The sequence below is a fragment of the Euprymna scolopes genome, chromosome 36, assembly GCF_053919585.1.
Source record: "Euprymna scolopes isolate OS-2025 chromosome 36, ASM5391958v1, whole genome shotgun sequence".
NCBI lineage: Eukaryota > Metazoa > Mollusca > Cephalopoda > Sepiida > Sepiolidae > Euprymna > Euprymna scolopes.
The window spans coordinates 14,596,744-14,615,630 of NC_136517.1; the positions used below are offsets into that span (position 1 = coordinate 14,596,744).

Below are 18,887 nucleotides of genomic sequence, written 5' to 3' on the forward strand. Positions count from 1 at the left end.
ATATATGAATCAGAAAATTGTGCATAAAACTGAAACCGGTTAATTTAATGCCAGATTAACTGTTTGTCCAGATCATTCAATTTCATTTTTAATCAACATTAATCCAATAATTATACGCCTTCAATCTCTCTCAAACATCAGCGATTGCTAGAAATCTTAAATAAGCATTAATTCAACTTTTTCTTTCACGGAAATAGGCCACGGCTGTTAAGTTTGCCAAGCAAAATAAGATACCATTTCTTTAAGGAGTTTTGATTTACATTACATTTAAACTTCTGCATGTCAGTACTGTTAGGGAAGTGGGAATCGGTGAGGGAATTCCAAAATGTAGTAGATTGAGGGAAGAAACTACTAAAGTAGAAGGCTTTCTGGCATGTAGGAACCTCAATAGTGAAGGGGTAGAATTTTGCTGCTTGTTGGCAGATATACAAACTGACAGGCAGTATGTATATCTGCATTAAAAGTGTGCACATCGAGGGTTCAAGTGCTATGAGTTTATCAGAGCACATTCCATTAAATTAATTTTTAAATCCCATCGACGAAATGTTTCAGCCCTCTGTCTGTTTTACAGGTATTTTAATGGTGGATGCTCCGACGAACTCCAAGCCCTCGTACTTCCTCAATGTAAATACCCAAACAAACCCAACAAGCGGCAGTCTCACTTCTACACAGTAGAGATCCCTAGAGCCTTCTACTCTAATAGTTTCTTCTCTAGAACTGCTAGAGTTTGGAACTCCCTTCCCTACATAGCATACCTACAACTTATGTCCCTGATAGTAGCCCCCTACTTCAAAGTGGCACTGTGCCTTGTTTGGGGTGAAAATGTAAAAAAAAAAAGGGGGGGGGGTATTAAGGTATAAAGACGGTTTATAAAGTTAATTCTTTTTTTCCTTTTCATATTGATTTATTTATGCCTGACTGCAAATAATTATATTTTTTTGCACTAAATGTTATATATTTTTTTTTTGCTTTTTTAAAATTGATTTTTTTTAATTTTTTAGAATTATTTTTACTTTTAATTTTTTTATTTTGAAAAATTACTTTTACTTTGAATTTTTGATTTTTTTTTTTTTCAAATAGTTTTTACTTTGATTTTTGATTTTTGATTTTTAAAAGTTATTTTTACTTTTAATTTTATTTTTTTAAATAATTTTTACTTTGAATAGAAAGGTAAAAAAAATTTCCATCATAACAAAAATTTGTCTTTCGCTGCAGTAGACGTTAACTTTTTTTATCATTCACTGTAAGCCATTGTTAATTTTTTATCTACATTTATTTTTTTAAATGTAGTTCTTTCATGTAAAACAACACTAAAATAAATCTTTGACAACAATAAAGCAAACTTTATAATGATAGCCGTTTAAAAAGTAAAGTAAAAATTGAAGAGCTACGAAGACAGAAGTGCTTCCATTAAAACGAGCAACCATGTTATCATTTTTTTTTTTTTTTACTCAGTTCGAACAGATCAAAAGGAGGATTGCAAATTGCATTGCGATGATGACTGAACATGCCTTCATAACTTGAACGTTTCACCTCTTTGTTGCATATATTGATGGTGTGAGACTCTAAGAAAGCAACTCCTGTCATGGATGCGTGTCGGAAGAAGAGATGCGTTATTGAATTTAAGGCACAATTGCATTGAGAATGGTGGTGATTATTTAATAAAAATTATAAATATAAGAAAAATAAATTCTGAAGCTGCTCTGGAATTTATTTTTCTTATATAGTCACCACCATTCTCAATGCTTGGAATTCAATAACACATCTCCCTTCTGATGCATGTCCATGACAAGGGGTTGTCTTCTTAGAGTCCTTCACCATCAATATATGTAACAAAGATGGAAACTTTCAGGTCATGAATTCATAAGTTCAGTCATGATAACAATGCAATTTGCCATCCTCCCTTTGATCTGTTTGAATTGAATTAAAAAAATAGGAGGCATTATCTTTGGATACGTTCGGACAAACCGACTAAGATTTAAGGAAAAAACAAATAGTTTAAATAATAAAACAAAATGTTGATTGACAAATACTGAACAAAATTACAGAAAAATAGATTTTTACAAAAGAAAAAAAAATCAATTCCATCCATCTAAGGTGGCAGTCGTCTTTAGCTTTGGCATCTTCATTCATTTATATAGATTACTCAAAAGAATGAGTCGGCATAAGGGAAATGACTCCTTGATAAAAATTCACTTACTTCCCTTTAGTTTATTTTCCTTTATAAAATGACTAAAAAATCGACCTTCCTCTGATAAAATTTGCACCAGTTCAAGGTCAAAGAATAACTTCTTTTTTTTTTCATGTTAGATGTTATCATCAACACTATACCAACTTTGTGGGTATTTGTTTTGTGGTTATTCAGACATACACACACACACACACACACACACACAACTGGCCTTTATATAACCGATTAATCATTTCCTCAGTTCTTTTTAGGATGGGGTACCAATGAATCACCGCTTATCGAAGCCAAAATACCACTTTAGGATAAAGGTTAATGTGATAGATTGACAGTTGAATGATGATGACTACGACGAGAGGATTGAAAATCTATGCTAATTTTAACAACAGCCAAACAAAGAAAACAATTCTCCCTTTGTCAAAAAGATTGCACATCACAATGTGAGGATTAAAGGACAAAATTAGGAAAACATTTTGGTTGGTGTAACCTCCAACCTTCTTCAGGTGTATCTTGTCAAACTCTGGAATCTTTCTGTCAAACTTGGTTGAAAGTTCAATCCTCAATGCGGGCGACACTCCAAAATAGAATTGTGAATTATTTAGGGCTTCTACCAAATCATAACTGACAGAACAAGAGCATCCTACAAGTGATGGGACCATTTCAATATTTTTCCCGATTCTGATACAATTACCGGTTCTGTACTAAATTTCTGATTCCAATACAATTACCGATTCTGATTCTTTATAAATCTCTAAATATTTATTTAACTATCAAATGCTTATTTTGTCTCGATTACAGTAAAAACACTTGTTCAAATATGAATATATTTTCTTAAACGTAAAAATAAACTTGTGGGATGGGGTGATTTTATAGATTTTAGTTTTATTGAAATTTTAAATCGGTAAATATTTATTATATTATTACTACTAGCAGTGGAATATTTTTTTTAAAAAGCAGCATCAAATTAAAAAGATAATTAAAGGAATCGTTTTTGGCATCAGAAAATAGGCATAAATTTTTCCAATACCGCAAATGTTCTGATTTTTCCATTTCCTGATTCCGATTAACCCTACACTACATGCTACCCTCGTGGATCAAATAAAAGGTTCTGTGTAAAATTCCATGCAGATTTCTAAGTCCGACAGAAAGATTCCCGAGTCTGATAGAAATATTCCTGAGTTCAATAAAACACACCTGAAGAAAGCCGGAGGTTACGTCGACTGAAACGTGAAAATAACATTCAAGATGAGAACAGTAGTCCAAAGAATCCGTATAATACAATTAGTTTTTAATTTTCATTAGAATTGTGAACCTAAATTTTTTTTGTTTTTTTTTGTAATTCATTAGAATTGTGAACTTTTGTTATTAAAAAAAAAAAAAAAAAAATTCTTTTATTTTATTTTTCAAGTACCACAATATCTACCTCGTAAGTGATGCCCTTTTCTCTTCCCTGCAACCTTTTTCCCACAGAAGAGACGTTGCAAGCCTGTCTCTGTTCTATCATTATTTTCATGGCAAGTGCTCAACTGAACGCCAATCTATGGTTCCTTCATGCCAAACTTTCACAAAAAAAACACTCAACTAGCTACAACCACTATATACAATTTCCCTATTCTCTAACTGTGCCTAAATCTAAACGCAAATTCCATGAACAATGCTTCATTCCCAGAATTGCCCGCCTGTGTTCCGCTGTCCTGCTTCCTGGTTGAATACAACATGATAGCCTTCAAATCCAATGTAAACAAGTTTTTGTTGAGCCGTCCCCATAAATAATCAAATCCTTCCCAATTTACACCATTAATGATTACTATAATAACGTTCATTAACCCTTATCCTTGAGTGGCCGGTCGACCTTGATAAGTGGTGACTTGCAAGTAAAATATATATGTATATATCGAAAAATCTACAATATAGAATTACAAATGTACAGTTTGAAAACTGCAATGTTGTAGAGTTGCAAAAAATGAAGGACGATATACTAAGGGTCATTGCACATCGAAACAAATATATAATTTTTTTTTTACAGCTTTTTTTTTTTTTTTTTTAAAGATCTGCGACTATGCAATAACGTTTAAGATCAACCCGGAAAGACTTTTTTTTTTTAATTTTTTTTTTAAAGATCTGCGACTATGCAATAACGTTTAAGATCAACCCGGAAAGACTTTTTTTTTTTTTTTTTTTTTTTTTTGCAATGTTTCCATGCCTTTGTTATTTGTATTTTCCAGGGAACTAGTGATGGGTCTGGCTCCTTGGACACAAATTCTCCCGCACCCGAGCCAAGGCCCCTTAATGTAAGCACCACACTGCTGCACTCCGTTTCTAAAATCGGGGTCTCTCGCTTGCTTAATTTTTTTTTTTGTTTTTTTTTGTTTTTGCCTTTCTGCTTTTTCATCATTTCACCTCTTTTGCAACAAATAATCCCTGCTTTTCTCTTTCCTTCAAAAAGAAAAAATTATTTTTCATAAAACGATTTTAAAAATTTCATTTTTTTTTTTTTTTTTTTTTTTAATTGTTGCATGCTCTACTAATTTGGTTTGTACGAGTCGTGGCCAATCCCCAATAAAGGGAAAGCTGAAAGAATTTGAGCATTTTTTTTTTACCTCTGTCCTCTGCATGTAGCAGTGTGAAGTTCTCCACATTAAACTGACCTTGTATCACATCTCCCCTTTATGGGGATCATGATGACTTTTCTTATATTATTATGTTTTTAGATGGTTCTTCTCCGTCTCACTGGTGTTGGTGTATTAACGTTTCAGTTGTTTTACTCAACAAACTCAACGTTTTATTTGATTTACCTTCGGAGAATGATCCTATTTGATAACTTTTAACTGTGTCGTATCCGTTGATTTGTTTAGGATTAACTACTAGAGGGAAACCTAGGAGGTGATTTAATTGAGAATTTTAAAAGTAATGACATTTCTAATTTGGGTGGAGTTTTTTTTCTAATATTTCTCTTCTGGAAAATTATTTTTTACACAGATTTCAACAACAAATTGAATTTTCGTAATATTTTCGGTGCTAATGTATTTGAACTATTGTTGGGACGATTACTCGAAAACGGGACTTTTGGTATCGGAATCGGAAAAATTTGTGCCTATTTTCTGATGCCTAAAACAATTATTTTGCTTGGCTTTTTTTATTTGATTTTGTTTAAAGCAAAATTTTCCACTGCTGGTACTAATGATAAAATAATAAATATTTATTGATTTTAAACAACCAGTAAAACTAAAATTGATAGATCACCCCCCCCCCACCCCATGTATTTTTACATTTGAGAAAATATCTGCACATTTAATGTGTTTTCGCAGTGATCGTGAAAAATAAAACTCGATGGTTAAATATCTATAGATTTATAAAGAATTGGAATCGGGGATTTAGTATGAAATCTGTTTTGAGAGAACTTGACCATCAGTTTGAGAGAACTTGATCATTATGGTGCACAGGACATTGTGCAGATTGTTGTTTGGGTGTTTGATCTTTTGTGCAGCAGTTCTCTTTGGCCTTGGCAGTGAATACTTTGCCCTTGTGACTCTTTCCTGAGGATAAACTAGGATTCTTGTTCAGTGTTGTTTAGATAAGAATTACTTACTCCTGTGTTGAAATAGTACCAGGGAGTTACCTGCCCCTTGGTAAATGAAGTACCAGGGAGTTACCTGCCCCTTGGTAAATGAAGTACCAGGGAGCTACCTGCCCCTTGGTAAATGAAGTACCAGGGAGTTATATAAAAATCTAAAGATTTATAAATCCAATGCGATTCAACATGAATTGAACTGAAAAAAATGTTGATATGCCGTAAAACAAAACAAAATTATTTAAATAATGATGATGCAGGTCATTTTTTTTTTTTTTTTCAAATATATTCCAGTGCTTTCCAATCATCCATCATTTCCAACCCTTAAACCCAACCAATCATACACAAATGATTATCTGCTGCATGTTTTTACCGTTTATAAATATGTCAAATACTTCTGAATTGAAAGAATATAAAAAAAATAAAATTTATTTGAACATTCAGTAACAACAGATTTACATTGTTGGGAGCTATCGGATGAAATATTAAACAGAATGTGATCTCTATTTTTATTAATGTACATTTTTAATGCACTTTTTGTGTTTTAAGGGTTGAATCAAGAAGATAGGTATAAAAGGGGGAGATACCCTTCTTCCTTTCCCGATAAAGGAGCATAACAAACAAGTAACTAGAGATGGAACTCTCAATTTTGAGGAAAAAATCATTTTAATTCTATCTTCATGGATGCCTTTATTCATTAGACGATGCGTCCAGTTTAAAGCATGCAAATAAGTGTTGGACAATTAATCAGGATCATAGAAAACGGAATTTTTTTTTTTTAGGAATTGGAAAAATTTGTACCTATTTTCTTATTCTTTTAATTTTTGTTTTTTATTGTTTCTTGTTAAAATAAAATTTTCCATAGTTGGTGTTATTGATGAAATGATAAATATCGATTTTTAAAACTAAAATTTATAAATCACTACTCGCCACCCTCAAGCATATAGTTTTTGCATTTGCAAAAATATATGCACATATTAAATGAATGCCTGAGGTAATACGAAAATTACAAAAAAAAAAGTCTATATATTTATATTCAGCTATATGTATTTATAGTCTTAAAAAGAATTGAAATCAGGAATTTAGAACGGAATCTGTAATTGTATTGGAATTTTTTTTTTTTTTTTTACATAGGAATCACCACTTATCAAGGCCCGGAGGCCATTCGTGGATAAGAGTTAATGGGTATATATTAGTCAATGGGATCATAGCGTAGTGAACAGAAGTAGTGGAGATTTTGTAAATTGGATTATTTAAGAGGGCGGTTCATCAAGAACTTGTTTACGTTGGACTTGAAGACAATCAGATTGTAGTCATCTGGAAAGCAGGCAAACAGAAGACAGTTCCTCAGGCGTTCAGTTCTAAGAAAGAATCTTTGTTCATGCAATCTACATTTAGGTTTAGGCACAGATAAAGAGTGTGGGAAATTATTGATAGTGATTTTGGCTAGACGAGTGTTTTTCGTGAAAGTTTGGCGAGGGGGGGGCATGTATTGGATTGGTAAAAAATATTGGAATCATCTCATCAATAACATCAATCCTTTATCTCGAAACGCATCAAAATAATCTCACAGCATCTACCGTTCAACCCCTAACCTTCCTCTTCTTTGCTTTTCGGTATATATCAAGAGTCAAAGTTGAAATAGAATGCTTAACAAAAAACGCATCACTAAAAAATTGTGTTTTCGTTACTAACCATTAATCGCATGGCGTCAACAATGATGTCAGTCTGTCCAAAAGAGATTTCAAATGTTAAATTCGTTGCGCGTAAATATTGAATTGTCTTCACTTATCCTGTAAATGCGACTTTGCGTTGATCAGATGATTCGTAAGTTATATATCTAACATATAAGGTTATCTTGTTGGATTTTTAAAATCAGATCCAAATAGCATTTAAGCTGACAAATTAAAATTTGGCTGTTGTACCATGTTATTAGCCATGTGTACTGAGATACAATTTTTTTTTTTTTTTAAGTTAGTCTGACCCAGACGACTGATAATATTTTTGAATTCTCACCAAGGAGAGATAACTAATTTCTTTAATTTAAGAATATGATAGGAGTTATCTCCCTTGCAATTAGAATTTTATTTCTTTTTTTTTATATAAGTTTAAAATAAAAGATAAAAAATTAAAATGACTTCACATTTTCCTGGGCAATGCCAGGTAGGTACAGCTAGTACTAGCTATTATTTATAGCATTTTTTTTTATATTTTAAAGATGACTGGCTTTGTGAATTCAAATTTTTATTTTACTCATTGTGTGATCCATCATCTTTTAAAACTGACACCCACTGCAACGTTTTTATTTTATTCTAAACACTTTATCATCTGTAAATCATATCTTTCATCTTTTATTACATCTTTCATCGTTTACTTCATCTGTCGAATAAGTACTTTGGCATCTGTGAGTCATTGATTTGAAACTACATTGTTCGATCAACACAGTTTGTTGTTTGACTTCCTTTCTTTTATGAAAATCGCTCCTGATGAGATAGGACGCCACTTAAAAGAAATATTATTTCAAAGTCAAAAATTATGATAATTGTTAGATGGATAGATTCTGACGCAGAAAGCAGCAATTTGTCCCCCTTTGTCAAAAACACGGCTCATAATTGGATGCAGGCGACGGAAGAAGCCAGCTTAACTTGACTAAGATGAACACCATTGCAACAAATGTAGCTTAACTTAAAAATGGATAACAAATCTAACTGGAGGATCGTCCTCAACATTAAAATCTACATTATCAAAGAAACAAGATTTTAGTATAATTTTTCTGAGGTTGCTGTAGAACACCTGCATCCAAAAGTCAAAATATACCATCATTTTCGATCTGGTCAAATCTACCAGTATTCTTCCAGTTTCTTCTCATTGCAATCAAATTTCTCTTGATTGTCTGCTTTTTGATTTTCCTTTTTTAAGTTCTGTTGAAGCAATTGGTTGGTAATTCTCTCTGGGGTCAACCTTTATATATCCAAACCCGTGCAACCAGTTTGCAAATTATTAACGATACTACCTGTTGGTTAGTGTGATCTTGGTTTGATCGCTCCATTTTATCCCTAGAATCTTTTTAAGGCGTTTGGAATCAAACGCATTTGATATCGTCTCTTAACTAATTTTGAAGTGCCAAGTTTCACTTCAGTATAATAGTGTGGGCAAGATGTTGTTGTTAAAAAAATCTTAATTTAGATCTGAAGGTGAAGTTTTTGTTTCCCTAGGCCTCGGGCAATTCCTTGCCTAAAATATTTTTATGCCTTCTTATTTGATATTTGAGGAAAACATGAATCCAAGATATTTTTTAACTTTAGCAGTTTGAGCCAGACTGCAAGAGAAGCAGGTTAGCCATGCGATAATTTGCGGCTGAGTTTGTTGTTCTATTCAGCAATAATTTTTTTTTTTTTTTTCCGAATAAAGCATATTGCCAACTGGAATATGAGGGGCTCCTATTCAGGATTGTGCCTAACAGAGCACTGTGGGGAGTTGAGCAGCAATGTGTCTGTTCACAGTACATTTCAACTTCAGCAGGTCAGTCACGGTAGCAGAAAACAAAGTCTAGCAGTCTGAGGGAAGAAACTATTAGAATAAAAACCCTTCCGGCATCTGTGGACCTCAAAGGTGAAGGGTGGGATTTTGTTGCTTTTCGAGTTAATCAAGGTATGAACTTCGAGGGGACATAAATGCTATGAGTTCATCAGAGTGCACTTTATTACAGTAATTATAAAACAAGCACAAGGATGCAATATTGTGATGATGGGACAGATGTTGGAGATTGGAGGATAGTGCAGGGCCTATTAGATTGGAGACTCTTTTTTTAACGTTGTCCTATAGGAAGAGAGACTAGTGGTTTTAAGATTCTTTTTGGACTTTCTCTAAGGTGGAGAGACTAGTAGTGGTAGATGCATTAAGATCAGCCCAGATGTGGCAACAATATTCCAATTGTGGTTTTGTAGAGATATAGGATACTTTCCAGTGTGAGAAATTTTCTAGCATGGTAGAGGGAGCCCACCTTCTTTGCAGCAGCCTTGGCAATGTCTCTTGATATATTTGTTTACGAGTAAAATCCTAGTGGTAAATGCATCAGCCCAGATATGACAACAATACTCTATGCACGGGCAAATTGTGGCTTTCTAAAAATATAGCATGGGTAACACGCTAGAGGGATCCTACTTTCTTTGCGGCAGCCTTGACAATGTCCTCAAAGTATCTGTTCCAATTCATGTTGCCTATGAATGTTAAGCAAAGGAGTGGCATTTGTCATGGCAATCGGTGGTTACTGAAGAAAAGAAGTTTATTTCTGGCGAAAGAACTGACCCAGTAAATTAGCCTCCTCCTACTTTTCGCCAAAATATTTGATTAACCAAGCTCTAGTCCACCACCTTACAGATGCTAAACTTCTGACCGACCAACAATATGGATTTAGGTAAGCCCATTCCACGGTAGACATCCTAACTGTAATGTCTGAGCATATATACCAGTCACTTGACAAAGCAGGGGAGCGTAGAGCGGTAGCTCTACATATATCTAAGCTTTTGACAGGGTATGGCATGAAGGTTTTCTCAGGAAAATCAGATCATACGGTATCACTGGAAGAATACTTAATATAATTAAACCCTTCTTAGATAAAAGAAAAATCCAGGTTTTCCTCGATGGTCGTACATCTAAACAATATGATATAAATGCAGATTGCCTCAGGGGTCTATCCTTGGATCTCTATTATTCCTAATATTCATAAATGACCTCCCTGACAAAATTGTCTGTGAGATGGCTATATATGCTGATGACACCACGCTCTATAACAAACACAACAGGAAAACAAATGAACACATATCTAAAGAAATGGCTGAAACACTAGAGAAAGACCTCCAATCTGTAGTGGAATGGGGACAAAATGGATGGTCACATTCAATGCTGCCAGGACTAAACTTGTTTCCTTCAATAACTACAAGAAACCTTCTCTACCACTAATAGTAATGGCCAAAGATTCTTTATCCGAAAGTACATTTTTTAAACTCCTTGGCCTAACGTTCACAAGAAACACGAGTTGGAACAATTACATTGAGAGCATTGCCAGGACCGCTGCGAAGAAGGTAGGTTCTCTCTACCGTGCTAGAAAGATACTAACACCCGAAAGTATCCTGTACCTCTATAAGGCCACCATTCGCCCATGTATGGAGTATTGTTGTCATATTTGGGCTGGTGCATCTGCTACTAATCTCTCACTCCTAGACAAGGTTCAAAAGAGAGTCGCCAACCTGATAGGTCCTGAACTGTCATCTAAGCTTCAGCCTCTGTCCCATCGACGAAATGTAGCATCCTTCTGTCTGTTCTACAAGTACTTTAACAGTGAATGCTCCGAAGAACTGCAAGCACTTGTACTCCCTCAACATAAATACTCCCGACAAACTCGACAAGCAGCTAAATCCCACCCCTTCACAGTAGATATCCCTAGATGTAAGAGAGCCTTCTACTCCAGTAGTTTCTTCCCCAGAACTGCTAGACTTTGGAATTCCCTTCCGGGTTCCTGCTTCGCCAACTGTACTGACATGCAGAAGTTCAAGTGTAACGTGAACCGACATCTTGCTACCCAACTTCCTACATAGTACCCCTGTAGCTTATGTCCCTGATAGAAGCCCCCTACAACAAAGTGGCAATGTGCCTTGTTTGGGGTGAAAATGTAAAAAAAAAAAAAAAGAATCAATAAATGTTACCATTCTTGTGCCAAATCTGAGGTTTCTATACTTTCAACCAATTCTGACATGCCATAATGTTGGCATTCTGCTACAAATGAAATTACACAAAACTCGTTCACATGTTTATAACTTTTGGTGAATGACATCAGAATCACATGATCATGTGAGTTTTTTTTTTTTTTTTTTTTTTTTTTTAACACTCTAGTAAAAATACAAATTTGAACAGGATATGTAAAATGAATTATTTGGTGCCATTTTTCAACTGTTTAACCGAATATTTATTTTATGTTTTATTTATTTATTTTTTTTGTAAATGTTCTCATAATCTTTTGATTTGTTTTTTTTGCAGTGGTTTGAGGGTGTCGAGCAAGGTCTTGTGTTTGAGTTGACACACACAGGAATGCAGCCAATGAGGTTTCAGACAGACAGCGTCACAGCAACAGAAAAGTAAGATAACTTAATTTTTGAGAAATTTCTTTTTTCCCTTAATGCCGAAAGCTACTTAGGTCATTATTAAAAAAAATATCTCCATTTTAACAAACTTCCTTGTTGGATAAAGCTGTTTTTTTTTTTTGTTTTTTTTTATATATAGAGAACGCTTCAGACAAGGCATGAAGCCACTCTATGTAATAAGCTAAATATCAATCAATAAATACCAATTTTATTCAAATGTTTTAATGGAAATCGCTGGAGACAAAGCATAATGCTACTTGATATAAGAAGCCAGTAAGAATAAAAGATGATTCGCGCAAAGACAAGATGCTTATTGACCTCAATCTTAGAAAAGACCAAAGTTATAGGTAGGAGGAGAACAGTCAGCAGAAATAGTTCAACAAACCTGCGGTTTTTTGAAAAGAAGCTACTCGAATAGGAAGCTGTATTACAATGAGATATCAAAACAGTGAATCGATGAAGACCACTAGATCGAGTTGAATGAGCTGGAACAAAAGAAGCACGAAATTAATCAGATATTTATCGCTAAAGTATTTTCTGAAATACAGCATAATCACGTCGACACACCGATTCCCGTTAAACGTGGTCAGAACTAAAACAGGTGACCATTTGAGAATTCCGAGTGCTGTACGGGCTCTCCACTTTGCAATGTTTACGGTCGTCGTCCTAATCTCCACTTGCCACTGGACACAAGCAGTGCCGACTCAGGGGGGGGGGGTATGGTTAGAGACTGCGTAACCTTTGCCTCACAACACGCACTTACCCTTACAGTGGGTATCCATTGTTTTTCGAGACTGAATGGAGGCATCTTTTTAGAAAGAGCTAGACTGGAATTCTCTTCCTGCTACCTGCTTCCCTGACTGTACTGATATGCAGAAGTTTAAATGTAATATAAACCAACATCTTGTTAATTTTTCCTATGCATGGTCCCAAAATAGTAGCCCCTTATGTCCAAGTGGCGATATGCCTTGTTAGAGGTGAATGTGAGTTTTAAAAAAAATAAATAATAAATTAAAGGAACATTCTGTTTACATAATCCACACCAGGAACTATTCAGCTATTCATATTAGCTAGGAACATATTGGTGATAAAAAAAGAAAAAAAAAAATCGAGAACCCAACTGACTTTATTTTATTGTATAGATATATTAACAGGAACATGACTCAAAATTTTCTTACCTTTCTATATCTATGGCCTCAATTATTATGAAGTTTGATTCTAATCGTCTAATTAGAAAATCTGAAATGATCTCCTGCTGCCCACGAAAGAGAAACTTTAAGTACATCCAATATGGATGAACTTAACTATTCTTAATTTTTAACATGCAGTTTCTTCAGAATAATGATTAATGCTTACCAGTTTTAAAATAAACAACCGAACTTGGCTGGGTGTTTTTTCAGAATAACAGAATGTTTCAAAACTTGTAAAAATTAACCGAAAGGGACTTTTCCAGGGCATTCATCATGAAGGAAAATGGTCAGTAGAAACCGAAAGTTAAAAAAAACCAAAAAAAAACCACCAAAAACATGCAAAACTTAAGAATAACTTTAAATTAACAATACTAACTGGATGTTAATTCAAAATGGTTTCCAATATTTAACAAAAACCATGCTTATCACTTTTTCTTTTTTTTTTTTTTTCTTGAAGATTATAATGCTGGGTATACAGCAGCCAACCCAGCTGCTAACATTGCCCTGCTATTTATTGAAACCAACCAAGAACATTTTTGTGCGTTATATTCAGGCCACTAAACTGCAGTATTACCAAAAATACATCTTTTAATAGGATTTGCCTAAAAAATGTTTCACTTTTTTTTTTCATTTCCCAATTTATGCATTTTATTGTTAAAGATTTTTTATTTTTTTCCTGAAGATGAGGTAGTTTTTTTTGTATTGACAATTTCTGAAAATTCATGCTCTGTCGTTCTTTGCTTTGTGCCAATTTATTTAAAGACTTTTTCGAAACGTGTTTCTAAAAAATGAAAAAATTATTTTTTTTTATTTCTGAAACCTGTTAAACCTGTTATTTTAAATTGATAAGCTCTATTGTTTTAAGTAAAAATGTTGAGCTACTCCTCCTGCGTGTAAGTTAGATATAATTCGTTCGTATAGTTCACACATTTTTTAGTTCTTATTTAGAATTCAAATTAAAAAAAAAAAAAATACTGAAAAATCTTTATCATGTACATATCCGTCATGGAGTGAAGATGTCATATTCCAAAAATCACGTAAATTGATCAAATAGTTTTATTTTTAACTAAGAAAATTAAATTTTACGAGTATCTGAAAGGTAACTCTCTCACCCGCCATTATGAAAAAAAATGTCAAGAATCAAAGGGAGATAACTCAAATAATTCATAGTTACTAGATTTATGTTGTAATATGATTTTCTTCATATGTAATGTGATTTTCTTCATAAAAAAAACCTACTACTTAATTTATTTACATGATTTTTGGAATATGACATTTCTGTCCTGTGACAAGTACATTTTCTATATATAATTTTTAATTAGGTTGAATTGTAAATAATAACAGATTTTTAATTAATAAAAGTTAATTTTACATTAATGTATCTACTCGTTTTTCTGAGAAGATATTTAGAGTTACAGGGTGAAACAATAAGCATCACACTAAAGAAAACAACACTACTTAGGTAACTTGATTATGTAGTAGAGCTTACATCTATTCAATGTAGCCGCCTTCAGCCTCAATCATTGCTCTTTTCCAGAAGTGCTGGCAGGAATTTGTCAAATACTGCTGAATGGTGGTAATCAGGCTAGCTTTTTTGTTGTGGGAGGTCGTGATGGTGATGTTCTCTACGTACGACCAAACGAAGTAGTCCAGCAGGTTCAGGTTAGGAGAGGTGGGGACAGTGAAAGAAGGGTACAAACTCTTAGCACTCCCTCTGAAGCCAATCCTGGGTATCTTTGGACTTGTGGGCCAGTGCCAAGTCACACTCAGGGTCTGCCAGCAGCCACCTAATTGCATCAGGGGATCACCACAATTCTTTAGCACATCCAGGTACATTTTGGTGTTGATTTTCAAGCCAACTTTGAAGATGTGAGATGGCATGATGTGGCCTTCACTTGAAACCACACCAAAGACCATAACCGTGGTCAGAAACTTTTTTCATCACCCAAGGCATGTCGTGTCTGTTATAGAGTGTGGTGTCGTCAACATATATACCCATCTCACAGGCAATTTTGTCAGGGAGGTCATTTATGAATATTAGGAATAACAGAGGTACTAGGATAGACTCCTGAGGCACTCCCGCATTTATATCGTATTGTTTAGATGTACGACCGTCGAGGACAACCTGGATTTTTCTCTTATCTAAGAAGGATTTAATTATGTCATGTATTCTTCCAGTGATACCATATGATCTGATTTCCTGAGAAGACCATGCCATACCCTGTCAAAAGTCTTAGAGATATTTAGAGCTACCGCTCCCCTGCTTTGTCCAGTGACTTGTATATACATTCTGAGATTACAGTTAGGATGTCTGCTATTGAACGGGCTTGCCTAAATCCTGTCAGAAGTTTAGCATCTGTAAGGTGATGGACTAGAGCTTGGTTAATTATTGTCTTGAATATTTTGGCGAAAAGTGGGAAGAGGCTAATGGGACAATAATTTACTGGATCAGTTCTTTAGCCAGAATTCTTGAAAACTGGTACTACAGAAGCAGTTTTCCAGCAGGCAGGAAAGCAAGATTCATTAAGGCATTTGTTGTAAAGTTTGGAGAGAACTGGAGCTACTTCGGCAGCTCACTTTTTTGATAGTACAGCCGGGATGAGATCAGGTCCACGTGCTTTTGCAGTGTCAAGATTTCTTATGATAGCATGCACCTGAGAAGGGGTGATTTTCAAATCGTCTAGTGTGGCGTCTATCCGCAAAGGAAAGTCAGGGAGGGGTGGTTGGAAGGGTCCAGTGTGGAGTTGGAGGCAAACCGACTAGCAACCATGTTAGCCTTCTCAGTTGCAGAGCAAACAACCTCATGATTATTTGTTGTTGATTGCTCATTATTTACTACACTGTTGTAGATTTTCCAGAAGTCACGGGTTCCTAATTTCTGTGCTTCGATGCAGTTTTTGGTGGTTTCAGTAAATTCTCTCTTAGCTGTCACTATTTCTTTCTTACAGTTACTTCTGGCTTCTATATACTTCTGTCTGTTTGAACTGGACTTATGTTGGTTAAATCTGCGGTATGCATGCTGCCTTTGCGCGATGGCAGCTGCACAAGTAGAAGTAAACCATTGGGGAGAGTGTGGCTTGCTATAAAATTTACGTGTGGGAACATCTGCTTCAGTTGCTGTTTTGAACCATTCAGTGGTCTCATTTGCACACTGTTCAGCAGGAAATGAAAAGATATTTTGCCATGGGGCATCCCTGATGGCTTCCCAGTCAGCCTTTTTATAATATCTCGTTGTTTTGAGCAGTGGCTCTTCAGTTTTGGCTCTAAAGTTTAGGGCTATTTCAACTATTACCACTGCATGATCAGCGTTCCCAAGTGGGCTGTGGGCATTAGTTACACAGTCATCTGGAACTGTGGTCAGAAACAGATCTAGAAATGATGCGTGTTGTTCTTGCTGGTCTGGGAAACGGGTTGGAAACATAACCATCTGTGACAGGGAATGAGATATAGGGAAGTTATATGTAGTCATACCAGCTGCGTCTGTGTGAGTAGAAAATCCAAGCCAGTTGCTGTGGTGGACATTGAAGTCACCAAATGCATGCACTTGTGTGCTAGTGTCGAGGGAAAGTGCTGTATCTATGCCGTCAGAGACTTTGTTAATTAGGGTACAGTCCTGGGTCGAGGGAGAGCGGTAGAGAAAATAAAAGTAGCTAATGTTATGTTGCATGTTAAGTCTAAAGCACATAAAGGCTTGATCGTTCGATTCTAGTTTAGTTTCTCTAGTCAAGGGGAGGGTGTTTCGAATATATACTCCAAGCCTGTGCATATGTCTGTCAGAGTCCTTACGGCAGAGTGGGAGATATCCAGGCATGTTAAAGTAGTTAGAGGGGATGGAGGAGTGTAGGTTAGTCTCACTTGGTGGTAAGATATCTGGGGTGTTGGTTAGGAGAAATGCTTCAACATCATTTAAATTAGTTCTAAGCCCACGGATATTCGTAAATGCAAGCCTCAAGGGAGAAGGCAGGTTGGTTTTGTTTGAGTTTGGGCCTGGTTTTAGCGTAATTTTTGGTTGTACTGTCATTTTTAAGAGTTTCAGTTTAGGTAAGGGGTGCTGAACAAGTGGTTATGCAGAATACCAGACATGCAACACAAGCAGACCATCAGTTGTCCTGCCATCTACTAGGATTGTGGCCTCGGGATAGCCCACCGGGGATGAGTGCAGGGTCCCTTTCCATGCGCAACATAGCACTACAAACAACCCGGTATTATACAACTGTTGATGGAGCAGCTGCTTTAAACGCTACTAAAGAGTTAGGGCACCTGTACTACCAGTCAAGAACAGCAGCCAGGAACTGTCTATCCGGTACCCTCCACCCATCAGACGATGGTCAACCCAATCTACTTGTACTGGCATTATGGCATTCAAGCATTTCCAAGTGCCAAGTTTAAGGAATGAGAGGTGTCGAGAGTGGGGAAAACTGTGTTCATTGGCCTGGTCAGGAAACAAGATCGACCACTGAAGGTCTGTCCACTCCCTGTGATTCGACCTCTACACCTAGCTAATAGGCAAAGAAGGCGTATGGAAGTCGAGCGATAGACAGTGCCTATCTACTCCTTAAGCAGCTTAGGTTTGCAGACCGGTAATTTGTTTGAGTCACCAGCTCTATGAAGGTTGTCATCCAAGACTGGAGAGGCCTTCCTACCTTTAGGTTTAGCTTCAGAGTTTTTCTTCTAGACGGATGACCTGGGAAGATCTACGGGTCCATCAGCACCGAGAGGGTTTTCTCTGCACCTGGGTCCTAATCCAGTTATTTCTGCACCCCCGCGTTGGTGGTTAATGTTAACGGGTTAGTTTATAAAGGTTATATATCAACTGAAAAATTATACTCCTCAAAGTGATTACAGGGCATTGCTATTTCATTGTTTGTTACTGGAGGAGGGGCTGAGTAAGAGTTCATGCAGTGGGAGCAGCTATATTTGCAAACAGGTCTGTTGGAAGGAGTTAATATGGTTTGTTTTTTCCTTTAGGTTAAAAAAAAAAAAATTCCTTTTATTTTTATGTTGGTTTAGGAATAGGATAATGCGTTGCAGAATGGTATGGTATTACGAATTAACTAGAAAAAATTGTACAAGCTCTGTATATTTTAGATAGCAGGAGGGTTAAGTTGTATATTCAATAGATACAAGTAACGTCATTTTTGGTATGAAATACATTATAGTACAGGTATAATTGGGAGTAAATTATATGCTATGTCGTATACAGTATGTATAGTACAATAAATAGATATATGGGCAAATTTCCAGATTTGAATATATGGAGATTGTAGGTATTAAGTAGGTTACCATTTCTTATGAAGATATCTTCAGCTTTCGTTTAAAAATCAGGAAGTTGTATTTTGCATTATAGAGTATCAGTTCAGTTTTTGTATTTAACATTGCTAAGCTAAGGAAGGGACAGCTATTGCTATGTAATATATAGTTGTATATCTAAGTACAGACTTGTTAGTGAGTATCCACCTGGATAAGAATAAACTAATGCATGCCTAAGGGATGGAAATGTACAGATGTTTAGTGATCATGACTTCCAATCGGTCAGCATGTGAAGGTTAAGGGCTGAAAGCTAAAGACCCCACCCCCCACCCATCTAAGTCGGGTGTATTGTATGAGTGTTAGTGGCAGCTTGGGGAGTAGAGCAGATTGTTAGTTTTCAGGAGAGGATTAAACTTACAGAATACAGTCAGGATTAATTATAAGAGTTTTGAGTGCTAAGTAACGTTTAGTTTGAGAACAGAAGAAAAAAAAATGTTTTTTTAACTTAACATGCAAATCAGACATAGACAGTCATCTTGGAGGCAAAG

The 18,887-nt window shown here is 35.5% G+C and overlaps 1 protein-coding gene across 8 annotated transcripts in view; it reads left to right on the forward strand.

Annotated features, from left to right (window-relative positions):
• LOC145260350 (uncharacterized) overlaps positions 1–18,887 on the forward strand; it is a 359,041-nt gene that overhangs the window by 336,574 nt on the left and 3,580 nt on the right. For 7 of the 8 annotated variants that reach the window (XM_080118276.1, XM_080118279.1, XM_080118282.1 and 4 more), the window contains 2 exons: positions 4,414–4,479; positions 11,796–11,893. In XM_080118276.1, the coding sequence (XP_079974402.1) occupies positions 4,414–4,479; positions 11,796–11,893 (164 nt within the window). The remainder of the gene's footprint in view (positions 1–4,413; positions 4,480–11,795; positions 11,894–18,887) is intronic. The other variant, XM_080118278.1, reaches the window with a different exon arrangement.